This window comes from Trifolium pratense, linkage group LG7, assembly GCF_020283565.1.
Source record: "Trifolium pratense cultivar HEN17-A07 linkage group LG7, ARS_RC_1.1, whole genome shotgun sequence".
NCBI lineage: Eukaryota > Viridiplantae > Streptophyta > Magnoliopsida > Fabales > Fabaceae > Trifolium > Trifolium pratense.
Window position 1 is genome coordinate 48,753,428 of NC_060065.1, and position 23,490 is coordinate 48,776,917.

Below are 23,490 nucleotides of genomic sequence, written 5' to 3' on the forward strand. Positions count from 1 at the left end.
GTTAGGAGCGCGCCAAGTAAGACTCTACCCGGCACCCAAGTAAGTAATATATGTAATTTTAATTTATAATATTTAGTGATAGTTTTTTTTTACGGTACACTTAGAAATAGTTACTAACATTTTATTATTACTATGTATTTAAAAAAAGAAAAAAATTATATTTTAAAAAATTATAATATATATGTTAAAAAGTCGGTAGTTTTGTCAACTAAAAAACTTTGTATTTTTTAGATTTAATAAACCATAAACTTTAAAAATAAAATGTTAAAAGTTTATATGTTATTGTTGAGTAGACATATATATATGTCCAAAATACTTTTGAGAAATAAAGTAATAAATTTAATACATTGATCTAATTAAATATTAATTAAACTACGCAGATATGGATTTTACCAATCGTAATTGGATGTACGATAGACATAATCCTGGAAAGAGGGGCCGGGTTAAAGAGGAATTTAAAATAGGGGTCGAAATGTTTATCAATACAGTAAAATATAATGACATTGTGATACGTGAAGGGGGAATTAGATGTCCGTGTGTACTTTGTCGATGTACAAGAATACGGAGCGAAGATGAAATTAGGTCTCATTTATATAAAAAGGGATTCCAACCTAATTATTGGGTTTGGTCAAGTCATGGCGAGGGATGTTCCACGACTGTTCCCGTGAATCAAAATCGTGCTTCAAGCAGTGTTTTTCAGCCCGTTGTTGTTCCCGAATATTATCATCAGCATTATGATCCGTTTAATGAGATGGACAATATGATAACTAATGCCCTTGGGTTTAATACGCCGATTTATGTGCCAAATGATGTCGACGACCCTGCTGATGATGAATATGACGCTGATGTTAACGTCGAGAGACCAAATGAGGAAGCCCAGCGATTTTTTGATCTTTTGAAAGAGACAAATACACCGTTGTGTGAAGGCTCTCGAGACTCAAAGTTAACGGTGTGTATTAGACTTTTGGGTATCAAGTCTGAATGTCTTGTTTCAGAATACACCATGGACTTGATAACGAAACTGATGTTGGATATAACAATAGACCGTCCTCTTGATTTGCCAAAAAATTATTACGAAGCAAGACAATTGGTTGCAAAGTTAGGACTCGGAGCGAAGAGAATTGACTGTTGTGTTAACGGGTGTATGTTGTACTATAGCAACGAATTTGGTGTAGATGACGGTGCATTACTTGAATGTAAATTTTGTCAAGAACCAAGATATCGTGTAACAAGAAATTCACGGTCAGTCAGAAGGAAGTCAATCCCAAGAAAGGCGATGTTCTATTTACCCATAATACCAAGGTTGCAAAGGTTGTATGCATCGATGCAAACTGCCAGTAAAATGACATGGCATCGTGAAAACTATGAAAGGAGAAAAATGTCAGGTGAGTTGCGACATCCTTCTGATGGAATGGCTTGGAAGCATTTTGATCAAGTTTAACCCGAATTTGCTTCGGAGCCACGGAATGTCCGACTTGGGTTATGCTCAGATGGATTTACACCATATACTCAAGTATCAGCCACTCCATATTCATGTTGGCCTGTTTTGGTTACCCCGTACAATCTTCCTCCTGATATGTGCATGTCAAAACCTTACATGTTTTTAGCCGCTGTAATACCAGGCCCATCAAGTCCAACTGTTGGTATTGATATCTATTTACAACCTTTGATTGATGATTTGAAGAGATTGTGGAACGGTGTTGCGACGTATGATATCAACCAAAAATGAAATTTCAATATGAGAGAAGCTTTGATGTGGACCATTAATGATTTTCCTGCATATGGGATGTTGTCTGGATGGGGGACACATGGTAAACTAGGATGTCCTATTTGCATGATGGACACCAAAGCGTTTTGGTTACACAACGGTGGGAAGGCTACTTGGTTTGACTGTCATCGTCGGTTCTTGCCTACTGATCATCCGTTTAGAAGAAATAAAAATGCTTTTGTTCATGGTGAGACCGAGACTCGTGATCCACCAGATTATTTGACATCCCGACAAGTCTGGAACAAAGTGAAAGATATTCCAAAGGTTGAGGTTGTAGGTGGTGTTGCCTCTAAACCGCGTGGTTATGGACAAACGCGCAACTGGACAAAAAGAAGTATCTTTTGGGATCTGCCGTATTGGAAAGACAACCTTTTACGTCACAACCTTGATGTTATGCATATTGAGAAAAATGTGTTTGAAAATATATTTAACACTGTCATGAATGTCAAAGGAAAAACGAAAGATAATGACAACGCGAGGAGAGACATAGGGTTGTATTGCAAACGTAACGAACTGTTGTTGGTGGAGACATCTAACGGCAAACTTCTTAAACCTCGTGCAAACTATACTTTATCTCCTGACGAAGCAAAATCTGTTTGTCGATGGGTAAAAGAAGTGAAGATGCCAGACGGTTATTCGTCGAATTTGGCAAGATGCGCTGATGTTGACCACAGAAGGATGCGTGGGATGAAAAGTCATGATTGTCATGTTTTTTTCCAGACTTTACTTCCGATTGCATTTAGTTCTTTACCCCAACATGTATTGAATCCGCTTATTGAAATCAGTCAATTTTTCAAGAATTTGTGTTCGACAACGCTAAGAGAGGCTGATCTCATCAAGATGAAAAATGACATTCCACTGATCTTGTGTAAGTTGGAGAGAATATTTCCTCCTGCCTTGTTTAATTCTATGGAGCATGTTGTGGTGCATCTTGCATACGAGGCTAGACTTGGTGGGCCGGTTCAATATAGATGGATGTACCCGTTCGAAAGGTTCATGGGTTATGCAAAACGTGCCGTGAAAAACAAAGCTAGGGTCGAAGGCTCAATTTGTGCAACATACTTACACCGCGAAACAATTTACTTTTGTTCGCATTACTTCAAAGACACGTTGTCATCAAGCCATATTCGCAATGAAACTGAAACATCTCGGCCTGTGAGAATTCACCCATTAAACATGTCAATATTCAGCTTGCCTGGTCGTAATGGTGGTGGTGAGAAAGTGTTGTATCCTGGTGACAAAGTTCTCTATTCGGCGCATGTTCACTTGTTGATTAATTGCAATGAAGTCGAGCCATATTTACAGTGAGTATTTTTAATTAGTTAATAAATAATTATTTATTCCAATTAAGTTCGCTTATAACTAACGATATTTAATAACTTAGGATGTTTTTAACACAACATACTTCTGCTCAAATCAATTCGCAATTTCCAGCATGGTTCAAAGAATACATGTACCAACAAATACCCGCAACTCGTATCATACAACACTTGAGAAACTTATCTGATGGCCCAAAGTCAACCGTTAAACAATGGCACACATACTTTGTCAATGGTTACAGATTTGAGACACACAGTTGGAGTGAAGGAAAAACAACAGTAAACAGTGGAGTGTGTATGAAAGGTGTGACTGAAAATGGTGAAGGAGATTTTTACGGTGTCATTGAGAACATATTTGAAATCGAATACAATTACCTTGATTACAAGAAAACAGTCGTGTTGTTTTACTGTAAATGGTTTGATCCTTCAAATAGAGGTACCAGATATGATTCAAAGACTAATACCGTGGACATAAAAATGAACAAACATTATCCATTGTATGATCCGTTTGCTATGGCTCATAACGTCAGACAAGTTCACTATGTCCCTTATCCATCGACTACAAGGGATAAGCGAGGTTGGTGTGCCGCAATAACATCAAAACCAAGGGGTCTGATTGAAAAAAATGAGATAGATGAACGTGAAGATGAACCATATCAGGAAGATGAGATGTCCAATGTTGATGATGTCATTGCAGTTGAAACTTTTAATCAACTTTGTGTACAAGAAGAAGCCGAAGAAGTACCTTCTGATGGTGATGTTGATGAAGAGGACGTCGAATCTAATGGTGATGATGAAGGCAGTGATGATGAAGATGTATCAGATTGGGATGACAATTAATTTTATAATATAGTTATCCGCGTTGTAATAATATTAATCGTTGTACTTGAATATTTGTTTTTGGTTGCATTTGTTTATCGTTTAATGATGATGAATTATAAAACAATATATATATATATATATATATATATATATATATATATATATATATATATATATATATATATATATATATATGTCATGTATTTCTTAATTAATTATATATATATATTTGTCATGTATTTCTTAATTATTTAAATATATTTGTCATATATTTTTTTATTATAGATGAATCCAGATGAAGAAAATTTCGATGATGACAATGTCGATGATGACATTGATGATATTCCACCACCACCGGGTGTCGGACGCGGAGGACGCGGAAGCGGTGGACGTAGACGTGCTTTACCCCGCCGCGTTGTTCGGAATCGATGGTTGGAGGGTATGCCCAAGTCTCGAACCGTAGATGGTGTGGAAGAGGAGTACGACTCTGGCTCGCTGGTAATTCATACCCTATGTTGTGCCTCAGATGGGAAGAGGAAGAGTATAAGGCAAAGTGTATAAAGAACAAAGCCAACAGAAATACCGATGAAGCCAATCGTGCGTGCGTACACTCTGGAGGGTCGAAATCTGCCGGAACGCTTCGTCTTGAGTTCATTCAACAATTTGGTCGTCCACCCACCTTTATGGAAATGAATGACATGATGCACAAGTATGCAGATTCCGGTGAATGGACGGGGGCAAGGGCGCAAGAAGTTTCGGTAAGTATTTATATATATTATTTATTATTTATTTCTTATAACATTATTTTTTAAACATTATAATTATATTTAAACATTATAATTAATTAATTATAATTATTTTTTAATTTATTGTGGAGGTTGACGCAAATTTGGGCTGAAGAATATAATGCAAGCCAACTACGACTACCACCTCATAGGCGAGATAATGAGGAGGTTCGTCGAAACAAGATGTCGTTGGCTTTTGTTAAGAATGCTGGTGGTGCGACTCGAGGTCGCAAATTCGCTGCTGGGTGTACATCTTCTTTATATGCAAGTGACCCAACTGATTTGAGAGATGTCACTTACACATCTTCATCTAGTACAGGACGCTCTCGTCCAGCTCAAAGACAGGAAACCGATGATGAGTATGAAGCGCGAATGAGGGCCACGTATCGAGAAGAATTCCGCGATGAGTACGAAGCAACATTTGATCAGCGGGTGGACCAACGGGTCCAACATGTATTGCAGGAATTCTTTGCGCAGCAGAGGACGCCGGCGCCGGCGGGGGTTGGATCATCATCTCAGGGATCGGCAGGACAAAATCAAAATGCCGGTGAACAAGAATATCGACCGGATTTGAATAGCATGGTCAATTTGAATCAGCTGCCGGAGTACCGAGAGGGTGATCCAGTACTGAGTATGAGCATAGAGGATATGAGTCAAATGCTTAATGAACCAATTCATTTACAATTTTTTGATCCTGTTGGGCAAACAAGTGGAAGCAGTAGTGGCGGAAGCGGTAGAAATAATCAACAAACTGCTTTCACCGAATACCCTTGACAGAGATCATCAAATCCATATCAACAAGACTTCATAATCCCACATGACAACCCCAATCAACCCCAAGACAACTTCTTCCCGAATCAAGCCAGCTTTGATCCCAATCAAGCCCCAATTAACTTCGTTCATAGGCCTGTGGCACGACCTCCGCGAACGTCACTCCCCGCAGTCATAATAAATGAGGGAGGTAGAGGCCGAGGCCGAGGAAGGTCGCGTCAGCCAACATACAGTGGCAAGGGGAAGCGACCACTATATCAGCCGCCTGACCAACCTTGATGTGTAATTTTAATTATCTGTTGTTGATTTAATTATTTGTATAACATAACGACAATTTATATTATGTTTAATTGTTTTCTTTTTGTAATGACAATATTATTATTATGTTTAATTATGCTTATGTTAAGTATTTTTATTATGCTTTTTATTAAATTTTAATATTTTTTTGTAAAAATAAAATTATATTTAATATTTTTTAATTATTTATTATGCAGTATATTTTTTTAAAAAAATTAAATTATTAAAACTAGAATTTTTTAAAAAAAATTAATAATTTAATTATTTAAAAATCAATATTAATATTGATTTTTAAATAATTAGATTATTAATTTTTTTTTAATTCGTTTAACATTACTGACGGCTGCAGGCCGTCACAATTTTCAAACAGGCAAGCATTACTGACGGTTGCAGGCCGTCGTAAATGAGAAGTTCTTTTGAATTGACCGTTGGGCATTATTGACGGCTCCAGGCCGTCAGTAACGTTATTGACGGTCCTGGGCCGTCAGTAAATATTACTGGCGAGCTAATTGCAGAGGGCCCAAGGCCGTCAGTAATGCATGCATTTTAGACAAAATTTGTGTATTACTGAGGGCTTTTGGCCGCCAGTAAATGCTTGTTTTCTTGTAGTGCTAAGACTCTAACCAACCGACGTTCATAAGCGGTTGGTACTCTGTTTTCATCCGTGAACTTGTGGTGCAAAACATAGCAAAAATCTTGACTAAATATGTGAAATTGTTGTAGGAACATAGCAGAAAAAAACCATAAAATCAGTAGTAAACTTTGGTCTATCAATTCAAGCACGCGCAAAAACACCGCATAACTACTTGAACCTGCCTATCTCATACAAGTACAGTAGAACAATACCCATTTTTTTTTCATACAGTAGCATTAAAGTACCACAAATAGAGTAACCAACAATCACAAATCAATTCAATTCACAATAGAAATTTATCCAATTTGCATAGAAAATCAATTAAGGAAGGAAAACTATGAACAATGGTAATTAACAATGAACGACGGTGATGACATGATGACAGACACAGCTGGTCACAACGGCAGCCATGGATATGATTTTGGGAAGATTCATTTATTTTGGGAAGGTTCGTTTGATTTTGAGAGAGAAAGTGAAAATATAGGGACACGTCAGTTCGTGAACAGTTCGTGGGTATTCTGTTCGCGAGAAATAGCATTATTCTATCGAAAAAGAATAAGTAAAAAGCCACACTAAAGAATCAAACCAAAAATAATTGAATTCATGAGGTAGTTATGTAGGTCAATGTTTGTTTGCATTTCCATATAATTTTTTTAAGGGTCATCCTAACCGCCACCGGTGCCCCACCGGTGCCCCCGGGGCACTGGTTAAGGAAACCAAAAAAGAAAATTTTAAAATTGAAAATAACACTTTTTAGACTTTCGAGGCATTGACTGCACAAATTTCAATATGATATTACTATATTTGGTTCCTTAAATAGTGCCCCCGGGACACTGTTTAGCATTTTCCTTTTTTTAATACAGATAAAATGACAACCCATTAGAAATTTATACGTACAAGGTGGATGGATTAGGGTTTCAACTCTCCGACTTAACAATTTCTATATTTCTGGTAGTTGAGCTAGAATTTATAAACCATTTTCATATAATTTTGATTTACGGTAAGGGAACTTTTCAATTCAATTCTTACTCTTATTAATTTGGTTAATTTACCGTGAGTTTGTACCTATAAAAAGTTACAAGATTTTAGGTTTGCCTCCATTCGGTACAGTCTTAATATTCATATTAGTCTTTGTGATTGTTGTCGAACAGTTTGAGCCTCTATTGTATTTATTATATTTAGAATTTTTCTCTTCCCACCCCATGTTGCTTTTTTACCCCTATTTTTGTCCTTGTATAAAACTTCAGAATGCATTTTCTGAAGTTTTTCTAGTTCAAATTCAGAAAATGCATTTCGAAAAATTTATTCAAAGGCAAAAATGAAAAACCAATGGTGAAAAAGAAAAAAAAAGGGTGCGAAGAGAAAAGTTTATATTTATGAGTACTTGACAATATGGATGAGCATCATGAATAAACCAAAATAATCGTCCATAACCAAATATCATAACCGGTTTGGTTTTCACAAAATCAGTTATTAAACCGGTTATGTCCATAACCACTTTTATAACCGATTTTTGCTTTTAAAAATCGATTTTTGGTTAAATAATTGATTTTTTTTTTTACAAAACCAATTTTTGAGTAAAACATTCAGTTTTCAAAATTGATTTTTTAAAAATTCAGTTTTCAATTCAAGAATTTTTTCAAAAAAAAAAGAGTATCCGATCTTTTTTCGGGAAATATTTTCTGACTATTTGACAAACCATTAGAGTTTACAAGAGGTACAAATCTAATTTGCATGTCTTTTATCCTCTTAGATCTAATTATAAAAATGAATTTGTACCCAAAAAAGAAGTTATCATGAATTATGCCTCATAAATATTTTTTTGCCATGAATCAAAAAACAAATATGTTTATCCAAAACAGTGCCACTTGACTCAACACGAACGTAACACGACGATTGTAAAGATTATGCAGGCCACTGATTTACATGATCCTTCCTTGGTTCCATGTCCCATTGTACACACGAGATTAATTTTTATGCAACCTCGTTTAAATGTTTTGCATATATTTTCAATAATAAAATCGTATCAAATAGATTTATGTAAAAATAATCTATAAACTAACTTAAAAAAAATATTATAGGGTGATTCTATATAATTGAAAATAGTTCCGTCAATGCTAACTTTAACATAGTTTGTAGGAACTTCATATTTTTCAGACAAGAGTTAGCGTTTGAATCTCAGATACACCACATATTCACTTATAACCATTATATTACTTGACAAAAAGTATGTTTATAAAAATATTTTACAAGTTATGCAAATTAGATATCTAAATTGTAATATATTCTCTTTACCCCAAATTTTTGGTTTTTTAGTGTTTTGCATATCGATTAATAAAATTATTTTTATTCTTACTTTATTAATAAAGAGAAAAATTCATATTTAATTGATGTTTTTAATTTTTGTAAAGGTACAAACAAGAGCGGATCCCTTTACAAGTGAGGATGTACGGTTACACACCCTGAATTTTTGCTATTTGCACCTAAATTCTTATATTATATCTATTTTGAACCCATGAAAGTGGTGCTTGATTATAATTTTTGTAAATTTAATCTTTTTCCTTCCCTCCCCTCTATCGGACCAAACAGACCCTTTATGGAGAGGGAGAGAATTTTAATTTATACATGTTTGCTTCAAAACAAGCTAGGGGAGAGGAAGTGAGAGATCATAATTAAATATGTGTTGGATTCACCAAAAAAAGGATGAGTTTATTAAATAATTTATATTTTTATCCTTATAATTTACAATAGTCTCATAATATAAATCATACCACACATTGAATTAAATCTCTACGACACAAATCAAATTATTTGTTGATAGTAATTTTTTTAATCTTGATGATTCCTGTAATTCAATAAAATATTTATAAAATTAATTTATGTATAAATATATAAAATAATTTATTAACGCACAAATATATAATATTATAGTATTAGGGGGGTGTAGTGCACCCCTCACTTATGAGTGGCACCACCACTGCAGGTACATGCGGAACTAAGATCAAGTATTGTGGGCATTGGAAAGGGATTTAGATTCCATCTTGTGGACTCTAAATCCTGGTTGTCCATTTTAATAAAATTAAAATTAAGGAATGAGATTTTTTTTTTATTTGAATGATAAATAGATATTATATATATAATTGGTAAAAAAAAAGTCATAATACCAAAAAGTACTAGATGTACTCAAAAGCAAAATAAAAAACTAAAAACATTAACAAAGAAAGACTCCCAAGAGCTACTAACCACCACAGGGCCTCACAGCAGCCACCAAACAAACGGGAGAGGAAAAGCTGAACTATAAGAGAGCATCCTCCAAGAGAAACTACTCAACCTGCAAAAGAAAATTCATACACCACTTCATCGCGTAACTTTACTGGACCAGCACAAGAGAAGTTACACCTCCCACTCGTAGAAAGAACATGGACTATCATGGTGTTTACCTAAAAAGCATTTCCAAGAATCAAGGGATGAAATTGTATCGTAGAAATAATGCACAGGAGATGATCTTTTTCCATTGGAAAGATTCCCACCTCATGGCATTTTAAATGTGTTATCCCGAATCTTAAAGAAAACATTTAAATTTACTGTGAATTTTATTGTGAGATAGACGATCCTTAAAACTACTTCAAGTAAAATGACCAAACATAAGAAACCGTGTTCTCACAAATCACAATCAACATGTTTTTATATCATTTGCGTTTGACACTTTTAGCTTTTTAGCATCAGAGGTTGTTCTGAAAAGAATTCAAAGACTCTTGTATAACAATGTAAAGAGGATTGGTTTTGCAACATTAACAACACATCTTGTTGTCTATTTATCTTTTGATCAAATGAAGTTATCTTGAATATATAAACAAATAATTGAATTAATAGTAAAAAAAAATACTAATGACATGAATAATGTTTGTATCTTGATTGGAATCAAAGATACACTTAAAATTAACTGTCATACATTCTAACATTTTCTTTTTACCGAAACAAGCATTATTTTCCAAAACTTTAATATTGGTATTCAGAAAATATATATAAAGGTAAAAGGAAAACCACCTGAGTTCGATTCCTAACGAAAATAATTTTTGATCAAATTTTATTTATTCGCAGTCAAAATCTAAATTATCGAGGTCCATTCTCCTGAAAATCAGAAGATTAAACAAAAAAGAAAAAAATCATATAGAGTTCCTAGAGGATTAATGGAGCCAGGGACATTTTTCTTTTTAAATATTTGTTAATTCTAGCTTATGCTATGTAGATAAATACTCACGAGGTTCAACCAAAGGCCAAATTTGGCCTAAAGAACAAGTAAAGTCCATATCTATTGGCCACTCTTTTTCCTTCCCCCAATTACCTCCCAAAAAGTCAACAACTCTCCTAGTAGTAGTAATATTCTCTTATTATCAGAAAAAAATTGTTATTGTAGAGCCATTTTATTTTTTAACAATGTTATAAGTATGAAATATTTACTAATTTTAAAAGTTTGAATTGAGTTATACTCTAACAAATGTAAGTTTGTAATGAATTGCTAATTGGAACAAACTAGTAGGGTGTGTGGGTGATGATTTTGACAAAAGTGCATGATATTGTTCATGTCACTTTATTGGTTCCAAGTCCAAAATAGTCTCTGAAGGGAAAAGGTCCATCATTTGCTGCATAATTTGTGCCAATTCCTGCATAATTTGTTGGCATTTGGTTAGTAGTTTGTTTTTGAGAAATGTTATTTTGAGATGAAAAAAATTGATGCCAAATAGTAGTTGGTTAAATATTTAATTCATTCCTTCTTCACTCATTTACCCCCCATTTTGTTCCTGCCTCTATTGAAGACTTGTAGGGTGGCTCAGATTGCATTTAATTAAGAAATGTAAGACAATAAACATCGGAGTCATCGAAAGTTCGACAATAAACAAATGTGAGATTTGAGTAGTAAATAAAGGGGATCAACAAAAAGAAATGTTAAAAAATCCATAGAGGAATGAATATCATAGGACCGAGACCAAAACAAACAAATGTATTATAAGGTTGTTATACAAAAAAAAGTATTATAAGGTTATTTATGAACTCCAATTCTTGTTCAACACTACTAATGATTTCTAGATACTCTAAGCAGTTTACAATATGTTTCTCATAATATCACCCAAAAACTTTCAACTCTTAGATTTTATTTTTTTTACCACCAGATTAATCTGATTTGGGGTCAGTTATGACATCAAGTGGTTTCAGCCCCCTCCCGATCGTAGTTGCGGGGATTGAACCGTGGTTTAGACTTTGATTTCATGAGAATTCTCTCTTTCTGGTCTAACCCTAGCCTCCAATGTTGGTCTCTCAAGCTCTCAAATTCTGGAAAAATGAACAAGTGGATTTTTTGGTTTTCACCACCATGATCCGGTTCACTCTACCGCCTAATCTGGTTCGGGGTCACTTCTGCCATCAAATGGTTTCAGCCCCTCCCGATCGCATTTGCGGTGATTGAATAGTGGTTCTTCATACCAAGTTCAATGTCAATCATCACTGAACCCAAGTTCAACGTCAATCACCACTTAACCAACTAACGATTGATATAAACAAATGAATTTTAGTTTACCATCAAATTGGTGCAGGTGCCTCGCACCTATTAAATAGTAGTAACACCTCCTATTAAATTGTACATAAGTTTACCATCAATTGAAATAATTGATAGTGTTTAAGTGATTAATGAATGTATCTTAGAATTGTTCAGTAAAATTCAAGTTTGATTCTTGATATAAATAATTATTGGTCAAATTTTATTTGTAGAGTTTTATATTTGACTTTTGTATGTAAAAAGAAATTGTTGGGAGGTGGAAAACCTCCTTGTGTGCCGCCACAATTTTTCCGATAGAAATTTATTACCGGTAAATGACGATGAAAACTTCATTCTCATACCATACAAAAAAAAAAATCATATTTGTTTGTTCATAGATCAAAATAAATAAAAAATAATCTCAAAATATTTAACCTACTCAATTTTAAATACAATAGTTTATAACTCTACCCTCTTATTATTATTATTTTCACTTCACTACTTCTAAGTAAATTATTGATATTTTTTAAGAACAAATAAGTAAAAATCACATTTTCTGTCTTTAATTATTACATTTCTTTAATTATTACATTTTTCTTAAACTGTACTCTATGAAATAGTCAAATAAATCATTTAAAATATCGATTAAAGCTTAATTTTTAAAGTTTTTTATTTGAGTTACTATAAGAACAAAAATTTTACCCAATCAAATTTTTTGATAAGCAAAAGTAAAAGATACAGCAAGATCTTGGACTCAAATCCTTGCAACTTTGACATTCCTTTGTTGGCAAGAATTTTATTTATTGAAAACATTAAACTAAGACAAAGAAACAAAAACAAAAACAAAAACAAAAACAAAACGCATTGTTGCTGTTAGAAAGACTTCGTGGGTTACCTACAATTCGCTGTCGTTTTACAGCCCATAGACACTATCATTGTTGCCGTTTTAACTCTCTCTCTCTCTCTCTCTCTCTCTCTCTCTCTCTCTCTCTCTCTCTCTCTCTCTCTGTTTCAAAATTCAATTCATCATTCAACAACATGAACGACCTTCTTACTGTAAGTTCATATCTCTAATTCCCTCTCTTCATATAAAAATTCAATTTTGATTACTGGGTTTTGCTTCCCTTTCCCAAATTCATCTTTCCCACTTTCAGATTTGATTCATACTCTTAGGTGGGTATAGTATTTTTTTTGTGTTAATCAATTTTATGTTAAGTAAAATTTCAATTTTTAGCTTTCAATTTTACAGTATGAATCTGAACTCATCATATTTTGATGTTTTAATCCTTAAAAGTTATAATTGATTTAACTCAGATCATAGTTAATCCCTATTTAGATTTTGGGTGATTATGATTTTTTGCTGTTTGAATAGTGACTTAGGTGTTTGTACTTTATTTTGTTTTATAGTTTTTTTAATTTGACTTGGATTGAATTAAATTAAAGTATCATGTTTTTGTCATTTAAGATCAAACTCTTTTTTTTTTGTTTTGTTTCTTCCTTGTTGCAGGATTCATTTGTTGGTGAGGCTACTAATGGACAACCTTCTAGACAAGGTGATATTGAAATGGGAATGCAGGTTCAAAGAAGTAACTCTGATTTGGGGATGGAAACTTTTAATAAACAGGTACACCATGTGTTTGCTATTTTGTTAATTTTAATCTTTTATGCTTCCAATTGTTAATTTGGCCTTTGGTGATTAAGGAGGAATTGACGAGGAGTACTGTATTCGAACCCTGATTGGAACAATCCTTAGCTAGACTTTACTGACCTGTTGACCCTATTTTGGATTATCAAGGACCCTTTACCCTAGGAACCGGAGGGTTAAGACAAAAAAAGAAGTCTAAGGGAATAATGAAAATGAAAAGTTTTGCTGCTTCAAGCTGTTTTTGTTTGGTATGCCAATTGAATATGCTAAGTTTACTGATATTTTTATTTCGTAATTAGATCCAAGATGCTGATAAACAAATTGAGAAGCTGTCCGCGCTCCTTCAAAAGCTAAAGGTATCCATCACTTTCAACATTTAGTACTTTGTATAAGCAATGTTTCAGTTATTATTGTTACTAAATGCACCCTTTGCAGGAAGCTAATGAGGAATCAAAAGCTGTTACAAAAGCATCTGCCATGAAAGGTATTGTTAAAATACAATTCTGTCATTTTTTAGTTGAAAGCACTTTAAATTGGATCATAACTTGTAAGATTTTTCTGGTACTGGTAATGGTACTGGTGCTGTCAGGTAGTTATAGTCAGAATCATGACAAAGTCGTGCTAGCAACACTGACGCGTCGAATAAATATTATATTTAATATTAGTTTCGTTTGAATACGTCGCCTGTGCCGTTCTGACACATGTATGTGAAATTTAATGCACTTTGTATGACTAATGAACCTCTTACATCATTCTCAGCTATCAAGAAGAGAATGGAAAAAGATATTGATGAAGTTGGAAAGATTGCACATGGGGTCAAAGCGAAAATAGAAGCTATCAACAGAGAAGTAATAGGATGCTAGCTGAATATTGTTTTAGTTTATGTCAGTTTGTTATATAAATTTCAGATATGTATTAGAATTAATTAATTGGGACATTTTTTTCCGCAGAATCTAAATAATAGACAAAAGCCTGGCTGTGAGAAGGGAACTGGTATTGACAGAGCAAGGATGAATATGACTAAGTAAATTTATACTACATATCTTTATTAGCATACTTGATATATAACAATGTAAGAAGCTGATATATCTAATTTTTTGTGAAATCGCAGTGCCTTGACCAAAAAGTTCAGGGATCTTATGACAGAGTTTCAGGTATGTTAGTCTGAAACACCTACACTAGATGCTGTTTTTACAAGTTTATGTCTATGTGCTCATCAATGTGTATGTTATGTTGCAGACTCTCAGACAAAGAATACAAGATGAATATCGTGAGGTTGTGGAGAGAAGAGTTATTACAGGTTTGAACATTTTAGCCCTTTGACAAAAGTTAAATGTGTTGCACTATGGTAGTAATGTAGTTATTTTTTTTTACCTATTTTTTAAGAAAAGTATAAGGTGATCATGTCCTTGTGTTTTTAACTTTGTGATTTTTTGACCTGATTCTTCAGTCACCGGAACTAGACCAGATGATCAGGTGAGTTTGATTTGTGAATTTGTTACTTGAGATGCGATATTTCCTAACCCTAAGTGTTGGTCTAATTGGTTTTTTAATGACTATGTTAGACGATTGACCACCTGATAGAAACTGGAAACAGTGAGCAAATCTTCCAGAAAGCAATTCTTGAATCAGGCCGAGGACAGGTGCACTATTTTTTATTCTTTATTTGACTGTATTTTTTAATATTGAAGAGCTATCAAGATATTATGACATCTCCTCAGTTGATTTGTCTCTTCCTTAAGCATAACTATATAGTCAAGTGATTTTCATATTTTCATCTCATGGACGAGATATTGGTGTGGGGCGAAGACGTTGGCGTGTTGCTTCCTGAACATAGAGGAGGATATCTCATGTCTTTTTCATTTTAGTTGCTTAGTAGTAAGAGAAAAGAAAGTTGTAATGTAGGGCGAGAAGTTTATCCAAGACTATTTTTTATTTTCAAACACGTCTCCAATTACAAATGCAGCTATGATTTGTCATTTGCTCTTGTGGAAAATCAAAATTTTCTTCGTGTAAATGTTTAATTCAGAAAATTTGTGTCGTTACATTACAGGTTGTAAGCACGGTAGAAGAAATTCAGGAGAGACATGATGCAGTGAGAGAAATTGAGAAAAAACTTCTTGATTTACATCAGGTTTACTTGCAAGAATATCTTGGTCTTCAATATTTATTTAGTTGAAAGTGATAATAATAATAATAATAATAATAATAATAGTAATAATAATAATAAAAATAATAATGTCTAATCCTATTTTATTATTTCTCAGATTTACCTTGACATGGCAGTGTTGGTTGATGCTCAAGGAGAAATTTTAGACAACATCGAAAGCCAGGTTTGTTTCTGATTGGTTATCCTTAATTTTCTGCTTGTATATGTTTGTATGTAGAATGCAGCGCATATTTAGTTCAATTTGCGTTAATAAGAGGCTTGTTCAGGTCAACAATGCAGTCGATCATGTCCAGAGAGGGACAACTGCACTTCAAAGTGCTAAGAAACTCCAGAAGAACTCTCGAAAATGGATGTGCATTGCCATCATGATCCTGTTAGTAATAGTAGCTATCATAGTTGTTGGTGTTCTCAAACCTTGGAAGAGTAACAGTGGCGCTTGAGTCAGACCCTTTGTCCCTTGTCCATATATATATAAGAATTGCGGGTTGGTTTTGTTGGGAAAGCATTTGCATGTGTCAGCGGGAACATCTTAGAGCGGGATTTTTAAGACCTTTTTTTCTTGTATGTATGATGCTTGATTTGTTTGGTGTGATTGTCTTCTGACTTACTAATACATCGGTGTGTCTCGATCTGACAATATGAAATTCATATTCTTTGTAGCCTTCAAAAGTTTATCAGGGCCTCTTATTTCCTTGTACCATTCTAAAGCTGTTGTTGCCATTTGCTTGTGACAAAAATATATACATTGCTATTTTTCTTCTAAAGAAACTACCTTTTTCTATCCCATTTTGTTTCTTTTCATATATTTTTCATTTTGACAAATTGAGAGTTTCTTTCTGCACCCCCAACATGTGTTTGGAAGTATACTTTCGAAAAAACTAAGTGTTTATGTCCTCTGATAGTATGAAAGTATACTTCTGAACAAAAACATAGGTTTTTTTTTCATCTGAAAGTATACTTCTGAACACATGAAGTTTTAGAAATGGTGGGGGGAGGAGAAGAAAGAAACTCTCAGTTCACTGTTTTAGGCCCATGATATGGTGGGCTTGGGCCAACACACCATTATCACTAGTTATGGCATCGGATGATATTTTCTCTCCCCACCCCCCATGAATCTTTTATCCCCCTTGAATTTCCAATTTTGCCCTTGAAAAAACTTCGGTTCGTAGAAACTGAAGTTTTTTTTTGCCTTGAAAACAAATTTCGGTTTCTAAAAACCGAAATTTACTCTGAATTTGCACTAGAAAAATTTCGGTTTCTGCGAACCGAATGTTTCTGCAAGGGCAAAATTGGAATATTGGGGGATATAAAAGATTCATGGGAGGGGCGAAGAGAAAATATCGCATCAGATAGGGAGTGTCCCAAATAGAAATTGTTATCCAAACAATCTTAGCACTTGAGCTCTAATGCTTGATCATTTAATGAGTGATTTTCAATTATCCAAAGAGTTTTTTTGTTTTGACTTATTATCCAAAGAGTTCATAATTTGGAAAATTTGATTTGAATTATTTCTTTTTTAAAAAAAATGGAATTTGATTTGAATTATTTTACTATAGTGTCACTTTGCTTTTGAATATATCATGTTGATACTCTTTAAATAATCTCATGTATATAGAAATGAGATAGAAAGACCTTTCTTGCTTAGGGAAAGAACAATTGACTAAGGCATGGATTTTGTAAACTTGCAATGCACCGTAGTCTTCGAAAGTAGAAATTAATGTAGAGTATCTTCGCATGACATTCACTTTTTTAAAGTTAGATCTTCATTTTTCTCTACATTTTTCTTACTCTATTTCTCTCTTAATTTTACTCTCTTGATTATTTTATTATTTTTAACAAAGAGTGAGATTGAGAGTTAGAGAGTAAGGAGAGATGTAGATAAAAACCGAAGGAGATGATACAAAACCAATAAAAAAAAACTATATTTTAGTCCAACTAAAAAGGGTGGAATTAAAAAAAAAAAATTGTTCTATTTTTTTGTCCATATATCAAATGTTATCTTCCTGTTTCTTTTGAGAAATGAAGAGGATTTCTACTTCTCCTGTTTATCATTTTTTTTCTTGCTCAATTAAGATAATGACTGTCATTAGATGTGATAAGAATAACTAATGTTTTACACATTATTTTTACAGAGTATGTGAGTGTTACAAAAAACTTTGCTTGGATGATGTTTTATATATACTATATATAATTGGTTTGAAATGATTTCAAAGAAAGTGCTTATAACAAAAGTTAACCTTCATTGAAGTATGAATAGTTTGAGTGCTTAGCTAGATAAATAGGCTAAAGTGAGTTTATCAAAATTACATAGAACAACTTCAATGAGGGTTCTTACAGGGTTTTCAGGGGTTCATAGAGTTTTCCCTAAAAAGCATGACATTCAAAGTGAAAAATTAGTTCTTAGGCAAATGCTCAAATCTTGGCAATATTATTTTCTTGGTCCATAAATCTTTGCAATATTTAATGATAAAAATGTTTCTTAGTTCCACTATTAGTGACAATCCCATTAGCATTAGCACTTTGGAAAGAGAAATAACAGAATAGTTGAAATTCATGTGCATCCTACATGTTTAGTGGAATCCATTTGACTTTGAACCAACAAAAAGTATGTAATGTGAAGAGTGCGTTAAAGAATGAGTTGTTACCACTCATTGTATAAAGAAGTGAGGCATAACAAAATAGTTTCTCCCACAGATTTGACTTCATCTTTTACTATTTTGTTACTGCTCATCATCTTGTAAGGAGCATTGCTCCAACCATTTGATTTTCTAGTTAAATACAATTTTATTTTCCAACTTACACTTTAGTATGAGAGATATAAGGTTGGCTTGGGGTCAAAGAGTTTTAGGGTGAAGTGATAAGAATGTTCATGGTTTGATCACAATTACGAACATTGACCATTTGATACACAAATATTTTCGTCTCTCTATTCAGGTTTCTGTTAGTTTTGTTGAAAGGAAAAACAGAAACTAAGTCGACTTTAAGTAACACAATATTAGAACCATTGAAGTTCTTAAAGGTTACATACATTATTCTAATAATTGCTTAAAAGTGGTTGCACTATCAGTGTTGGTCTATCTATGCTTCTTTTACTTGCTTAGAACATTATTTTGGAAGGAAATAATCACTTTGTTTTGTAGAAGTTATCTTAATCCTAACACTGTTTGATTCAGTTTCTTTTGAAATCAAATTATTATCATACGATTTTCCTTTGTTATTTCATACTGCTAATGATTTTTTGTGTTGTCAAAATGGCGTTCTGATACAAACAGGTGGCAAACGCAACTGATCATGTGAAATCGGGTAACGACGCTCTCCATACTGCAAAGAGTTTGCAAAAGAAATCAAGGAAATGCATGATGATTGCTGTTATATTGATCCTGCTCATTGCCATCTTTATAGTACTTGCTGTTTTGAAACCATGGAAGAAAGAGAAGTAACATACACATGAAAGAAATCTCAATATCACACATACAAATTCTTTTTTCAAGTGCATGAAAACTAACATTTCATACAGTAGTATATAACATTGTTTATGGTATCTGTCTTTACTTTTATATTTTTGACAGAGGTATCTCTCTTTATTGAATTGGCTTTCTGTGCATATTTGCATGGCAAATGCATAATATGTCAACTTTTATATACTCTAAATTATTAAAGCAAAAAAAAAAATGCACTTATGCAATTCATGTCTATCACATACTTGTGAGCATTGATGATTTCTTGCTGGAGAATAATGCTACTGATACCAACTATCAAGCTTACTTAATCAATGATCTACTTATAGTTAACCACAAAACTAAAAGGGATTTTGGCAGCAATAGCCATTAACCAATAGTTAGGTGGTTAAGCATATGTAGATTATTGCCTGAATAGGTTAGATTTAAAATTAATCAAAGTGTATGTGTGGAAGTGTGCAAAAAATGGTTGAGAATGACCTGAAGACAACCTTGAAAAGGTAAACAGATGCAAAATGGTGGCACAACTTACAAGTTGGAGAAATAAATCTTATGACCATTTTCTGTTGGAAAACAAAAATTTGAAAAAAAATTAATAAGGGGATATGATCTATGTTGTGCCACCATGTGCTCATTTCAAAGGTTTGAACATGAGTCAGCTCGGAGACGAGGGCAAAGCATGAAATACAAAAACGAATCACATGCTTTCGCTCTGGCTGTTTCTATGATGTTGGCTATAGCTAACACTAACATACCTTCTCATGGAGTATGGATATGTTTTTGTGATTGAAAAATAAAGAAAATCTTATCTTTGTAGCTTATATTTACAGGAAAAACATTGCTGAAGTAAATTTGTCTCTAATATAAACAAGTATGACTGTATGAGTATATCTTCCCCTTACTTGCTCATTTTAGAGACACATTCACTTTAGAAGTGTTATTCTGAGTCACATACCAAACTTTGATTTCATCAAAACAGAAGGAAAAGATGTGTTCTAATACCTTTTAAAGCTGAACATTGTTTCAGAATCTCAAAATTGAACACGCCTTCTAACTGTTAATGATTTCCTGTTATTAAGTTACCCATCCACAACTTGCCATTCCTCTGAAATACTGAGTCCATCAACAACTTGCCATTGCCCTGAAATATATAGTCAATTTCTGCGACTGCTTGCACTATTATCATGCAATATTTCATTTATCGTCCATACTTCTTGGAATGCTTTGAAATTGTCAACAGCCTTACTGCCTACTGTCTCCATTGCTCATGTACAACAAAAATCTTCTATACACATCTAGACATCATGAAAAAACAGCAAGCTAACATTAAAGTTCAGAAGGCTTGTCTAACATGAAGAAACAAGAATAGGGGAAACGAGTTTCACCGATTACAATGCTCTCACTTATCCTAATAGTGAATTGATATGTCATTTCATTAGATTTTGCATGTCCTTCACCATCCATAGGGCTTAATGGGCAATGGAGTCATTCTATACTCTTCAGTTTGGTATTTTCATTGCTGAATACAATAGATAAAATCGCAATCAACAAAGTTTGTCAGTTGCAAGCTGCTCTCACACCCAACACTCACCACTCACCATAGAAGGAATTTTGGAACTATAATTTTTTCAATTAGGCACATTATCTAAGGAGCAAATGCATTCAACTTTCAGAATTCATCTTTTCTTGATAGGTAGGTCTGCTACTCCACAGTAGCAGATGGACAAATTTCTTGCTATCAAAACTAAAGCAAAGTCATGGAAATACATATAGCAACTTGGAGCAACATTTATCATTCAAATCAACTGGGTCAAAGGCAATAACAGCTATTTTTTACACATATTTCACCTTTTTAAGGTGAATAAGTGGGTCTACCAGGGTTCGAACCCCGAGCTTTGCATATTATGCAATGTCACTACCAAGTACCAACTGAACTATGCTCACAGGGACAAATAACAACTATTTATTTCCCAACAAGTTTTCACATGTTTCGGCATAACATTTATTAGGCCTCCGACATACGATACGAGACTAAATAAACATCGAGAATAGCACTATTTCAAGACAGCAATATGATTATCAAACTATAAAATACCAGAAAAGGCATGTCAAGCACACTATACTTTGTGGATGTAAGGGACAAAAAGATAAACCTTTAAGCAGACAAACAACTTCAAACAAACACATGTCAAACATTAAACAACCAATATTGACATTTTATTTTAGTTCCACCAGAATCCAATTATAAAAGCAAAAGAATCCAGATCCAAAATTTCTCATGATAACAAACAAGGAAAATACCTAACAGAAATACTAGTTTTTCAATTGCATAGCTCAAATTCCCATTAGTTGTCGAAGAGAAACATGATTTTGTTAAAAAAAGTCCTGTTTGCCGTTTGATTGTTTTCGTGTAAAATAAAGTTTGCTCCAAAATGAACATTCAATAAAAGTAAAAAACGTAACTCAATGTAAAGTTAAGGGTTATGCGCAATTTTTACCATAAACCTACTTTTGCGATAAAAGTTTTCAATCATATACAAATTCACTCAAAACTAACACTTTAAACAATCAATTTGCAAAATCAAGATAATATACAATCAAATTGCAACCATTAATCCAAACAGGCACTAAAAAAACACAAGCTTTTAAGTTCTCCAATGAACTTTGAGCTATGAAACCATTCTCTTTTTTTTGCATTCATTAGTTCTTATGATGTTTAACTAACTCACATAAATGCGATCTTGCTTTAATAAAACGTTAGTTTTTGCATTGAACAGAGAATCTAAATGTAAACCACTTCATCAAAATTTTCTTTTAACGAAAGCAATTAATAAATATAATTGAGGTGCTAGCTCAGTGGTAAGAGTCGAATTCAAATCTCGTCGGAGACAGTTGTAAAATGACCATCAGTGTCACTTTGATTAATAAAAAAAATTCCCCTATCCCAAATTTTGAAGAAAATCAAATTTACAAAGCCTCAACAAAAGTCACAAAATCCATGATTTTGGATGTAAGATTTCTTATTAATTTAATTCACCTATTTGTAAACTTTTATTTTATTAAAGAGAAAAAAAATGAAAACCCAAATGACAAAAGCATATATTTTTACTGTCATTATCATGTTTTCTAATTTCCAAAACAGCCAAACAGCATACTGATAAGATCTCAGTAGAAGGAGCAATATAATAATATTTCAAAACCAAAATCTGTAAATAATAATAATAATAATAACAACTATAATCAATAATTGATGATAATAATAACAAAGGAGAGTTTAATTTGAAGATTTAGAAGCTGATATATTAAAAAAATAAAATAATAATGATACCTTAAAAAGCTTGGAATTTGATGTTGATGAATGGTTGGTTTGGTTAGAAGAAAGAGGAGAAAGAAGACGTGCGTGTATCTTTGATGGCTAATCAGCTGTAAAATTGCGGTGACCCGTGAATTGTGATTTGTGTTTTCAGAGAGAGAAAGAGAGAGAGAGAGATGTTGTATGATTGTATATGCAAGGAGAAAAAGACGGGACAAGGTGTGCTTTCTATTGCTAAATCAACAGTAAGGAAAGCCGAGTAGGATTTCGGTATTATGGGGAAGATTTTGAGTTCGATCATCGATTCTATCGTAAAAAGAAAATAAATAAATCAACAATAATGAATACTTTAACGCACTGAAATAGATTATACAGATTAAATGTGATAACACATTAATTGCTGAGGATTATTCGATCAAAAAAGAATGATTCCGATTGAAATTATATAAAGTCGGTCAAATTGGACGAAATAAATTAGACCTGTTTGATCAACTTTTTTTCATGTTGAGATTGTTTATTGTGTGAAACTATATGAAACAGAGCCGATCCCGGCCATTTAGAGGTTCAGGGCCAAATATTAAAAATGTCCCTTAATAATACTTATTTAAATTGTAAATAACATCAATCACATTGGACTCATTCAAACCAGTTTGGGTCACCACCACGGGACTGTAGCGAAGAAGACGAGGGTTTGAGTCACCACCACCTTTTCCCCTAATCTAAATCACTTTTTTCAAGATGTAGTCGCAACCTTCTTTAACCTCTCGCTGTCGCGATTATTGTTTCAGTTTTTGGGCTGTTGGTTTTCGTGTGCGTGACAAATCTTGGTTGTAGGTCTTGATTTGGATCTGCTATGTTTGAGATTTGTTTCTCTATGGCGGTGGTTCACGCCAACGTCTCTCTCAGTTTGACGACAGATTGTTAGGCTCGAAGAGCTTTTGCTTGTTGCTAGTTTTTGCAAGGCATTGATGACAC

At 33.5% G+C, this 23,490-nt stretch overlaps 2 protein-coding genes and 1 long non-coding RNA gene across 6 annotated transcripts; 2 read left to right on the plus strand and 1 right to left on the minus strand.

Annotated features, from left to right (window-relative positions):
• On the plus strand, positions 1 to 1,729 carry LOC123896546. The gene is made up of 3 exons (XM_045946921.1): positions 1 to 39; positions 381 to 1,385; positions 1,491 to 1,729. The coding sequence occupies exons 2-3, from the start codon at positions 383 to 385 to the stop codon at positions 1,727 to 1,729; spliced, it is 1,242 nt and encodes a 413-aa protein (XP_045802877.1). The 5' UTR covers positions 1 to 39; positions 381 to 382.
• An 11,031-nt stretch (positions 1,730 to 12,760) lies between these two features.
• Positions 12,761 to 19,426, plus strand: LOC123897430 (syntaxin-132-like). 4 transcript variants are annotated; one of them, XM_045948070.1, is made up of 14 exons: positions 12,766 to 12,879; positions 12,912 to 12,985; positions 13,437 to 13,553; positions 13,874 to 13,930; positions 14,010 to 14,058; positions 14,334 to 14,422; positions 14,525 to 14,598; positions 14,686 to 14,728; positions 14,814 to 14,874; positions 15,025 to 15,050; positions 15,140 to 15,217; positions 15,628 to 15,708; positions 15,842 to 15,907; positions 16,011 to 16,525. In XM_045948070.1, exons 2-14 carry the CDS (start codon positions 12,968 to 12,970, stop codon positions 16,182 to 16,184), a joined length of 933 nt encoding a protein of 310 aa, XP_045804026.1. In that variant the 5' UTR covers positions 12,766 to 12,879; positions 12,912 to 12,967; the 3' UTR covers positions 16,185 to 16,525. The 4 variants fall into 4 exon arrangements, with proteins under 4 accessions (XP_045804028.1, XP_045804025.1, XP_045804026.1 ...); XM_045948071.1 differs by having other exon boundaries at positions 12,916 to 12,985; XM_045948072.1 differs by lacking the exon at positions 16,011 to 16,525 and adding an exon at positions 19,017 to 19,426 and having other exon boundaries at positions 12,761 to 12,985.
• Positions 19,208 to 22,871, minus strand: LOC123897432. The gene is made up of 2 exons (XR_006805025.1): positions 22,531 to 22,871; positions 19,208 to 20,721 (listed from the first exon to the last, which is right to left on the minus strand). It is a non-coding gene; the product is annotated as an uncharacterized LOC123897432 (long non-coding RNA).
• Positions 22,872 to 23,490: the final 619 nt, after the last annotated feature.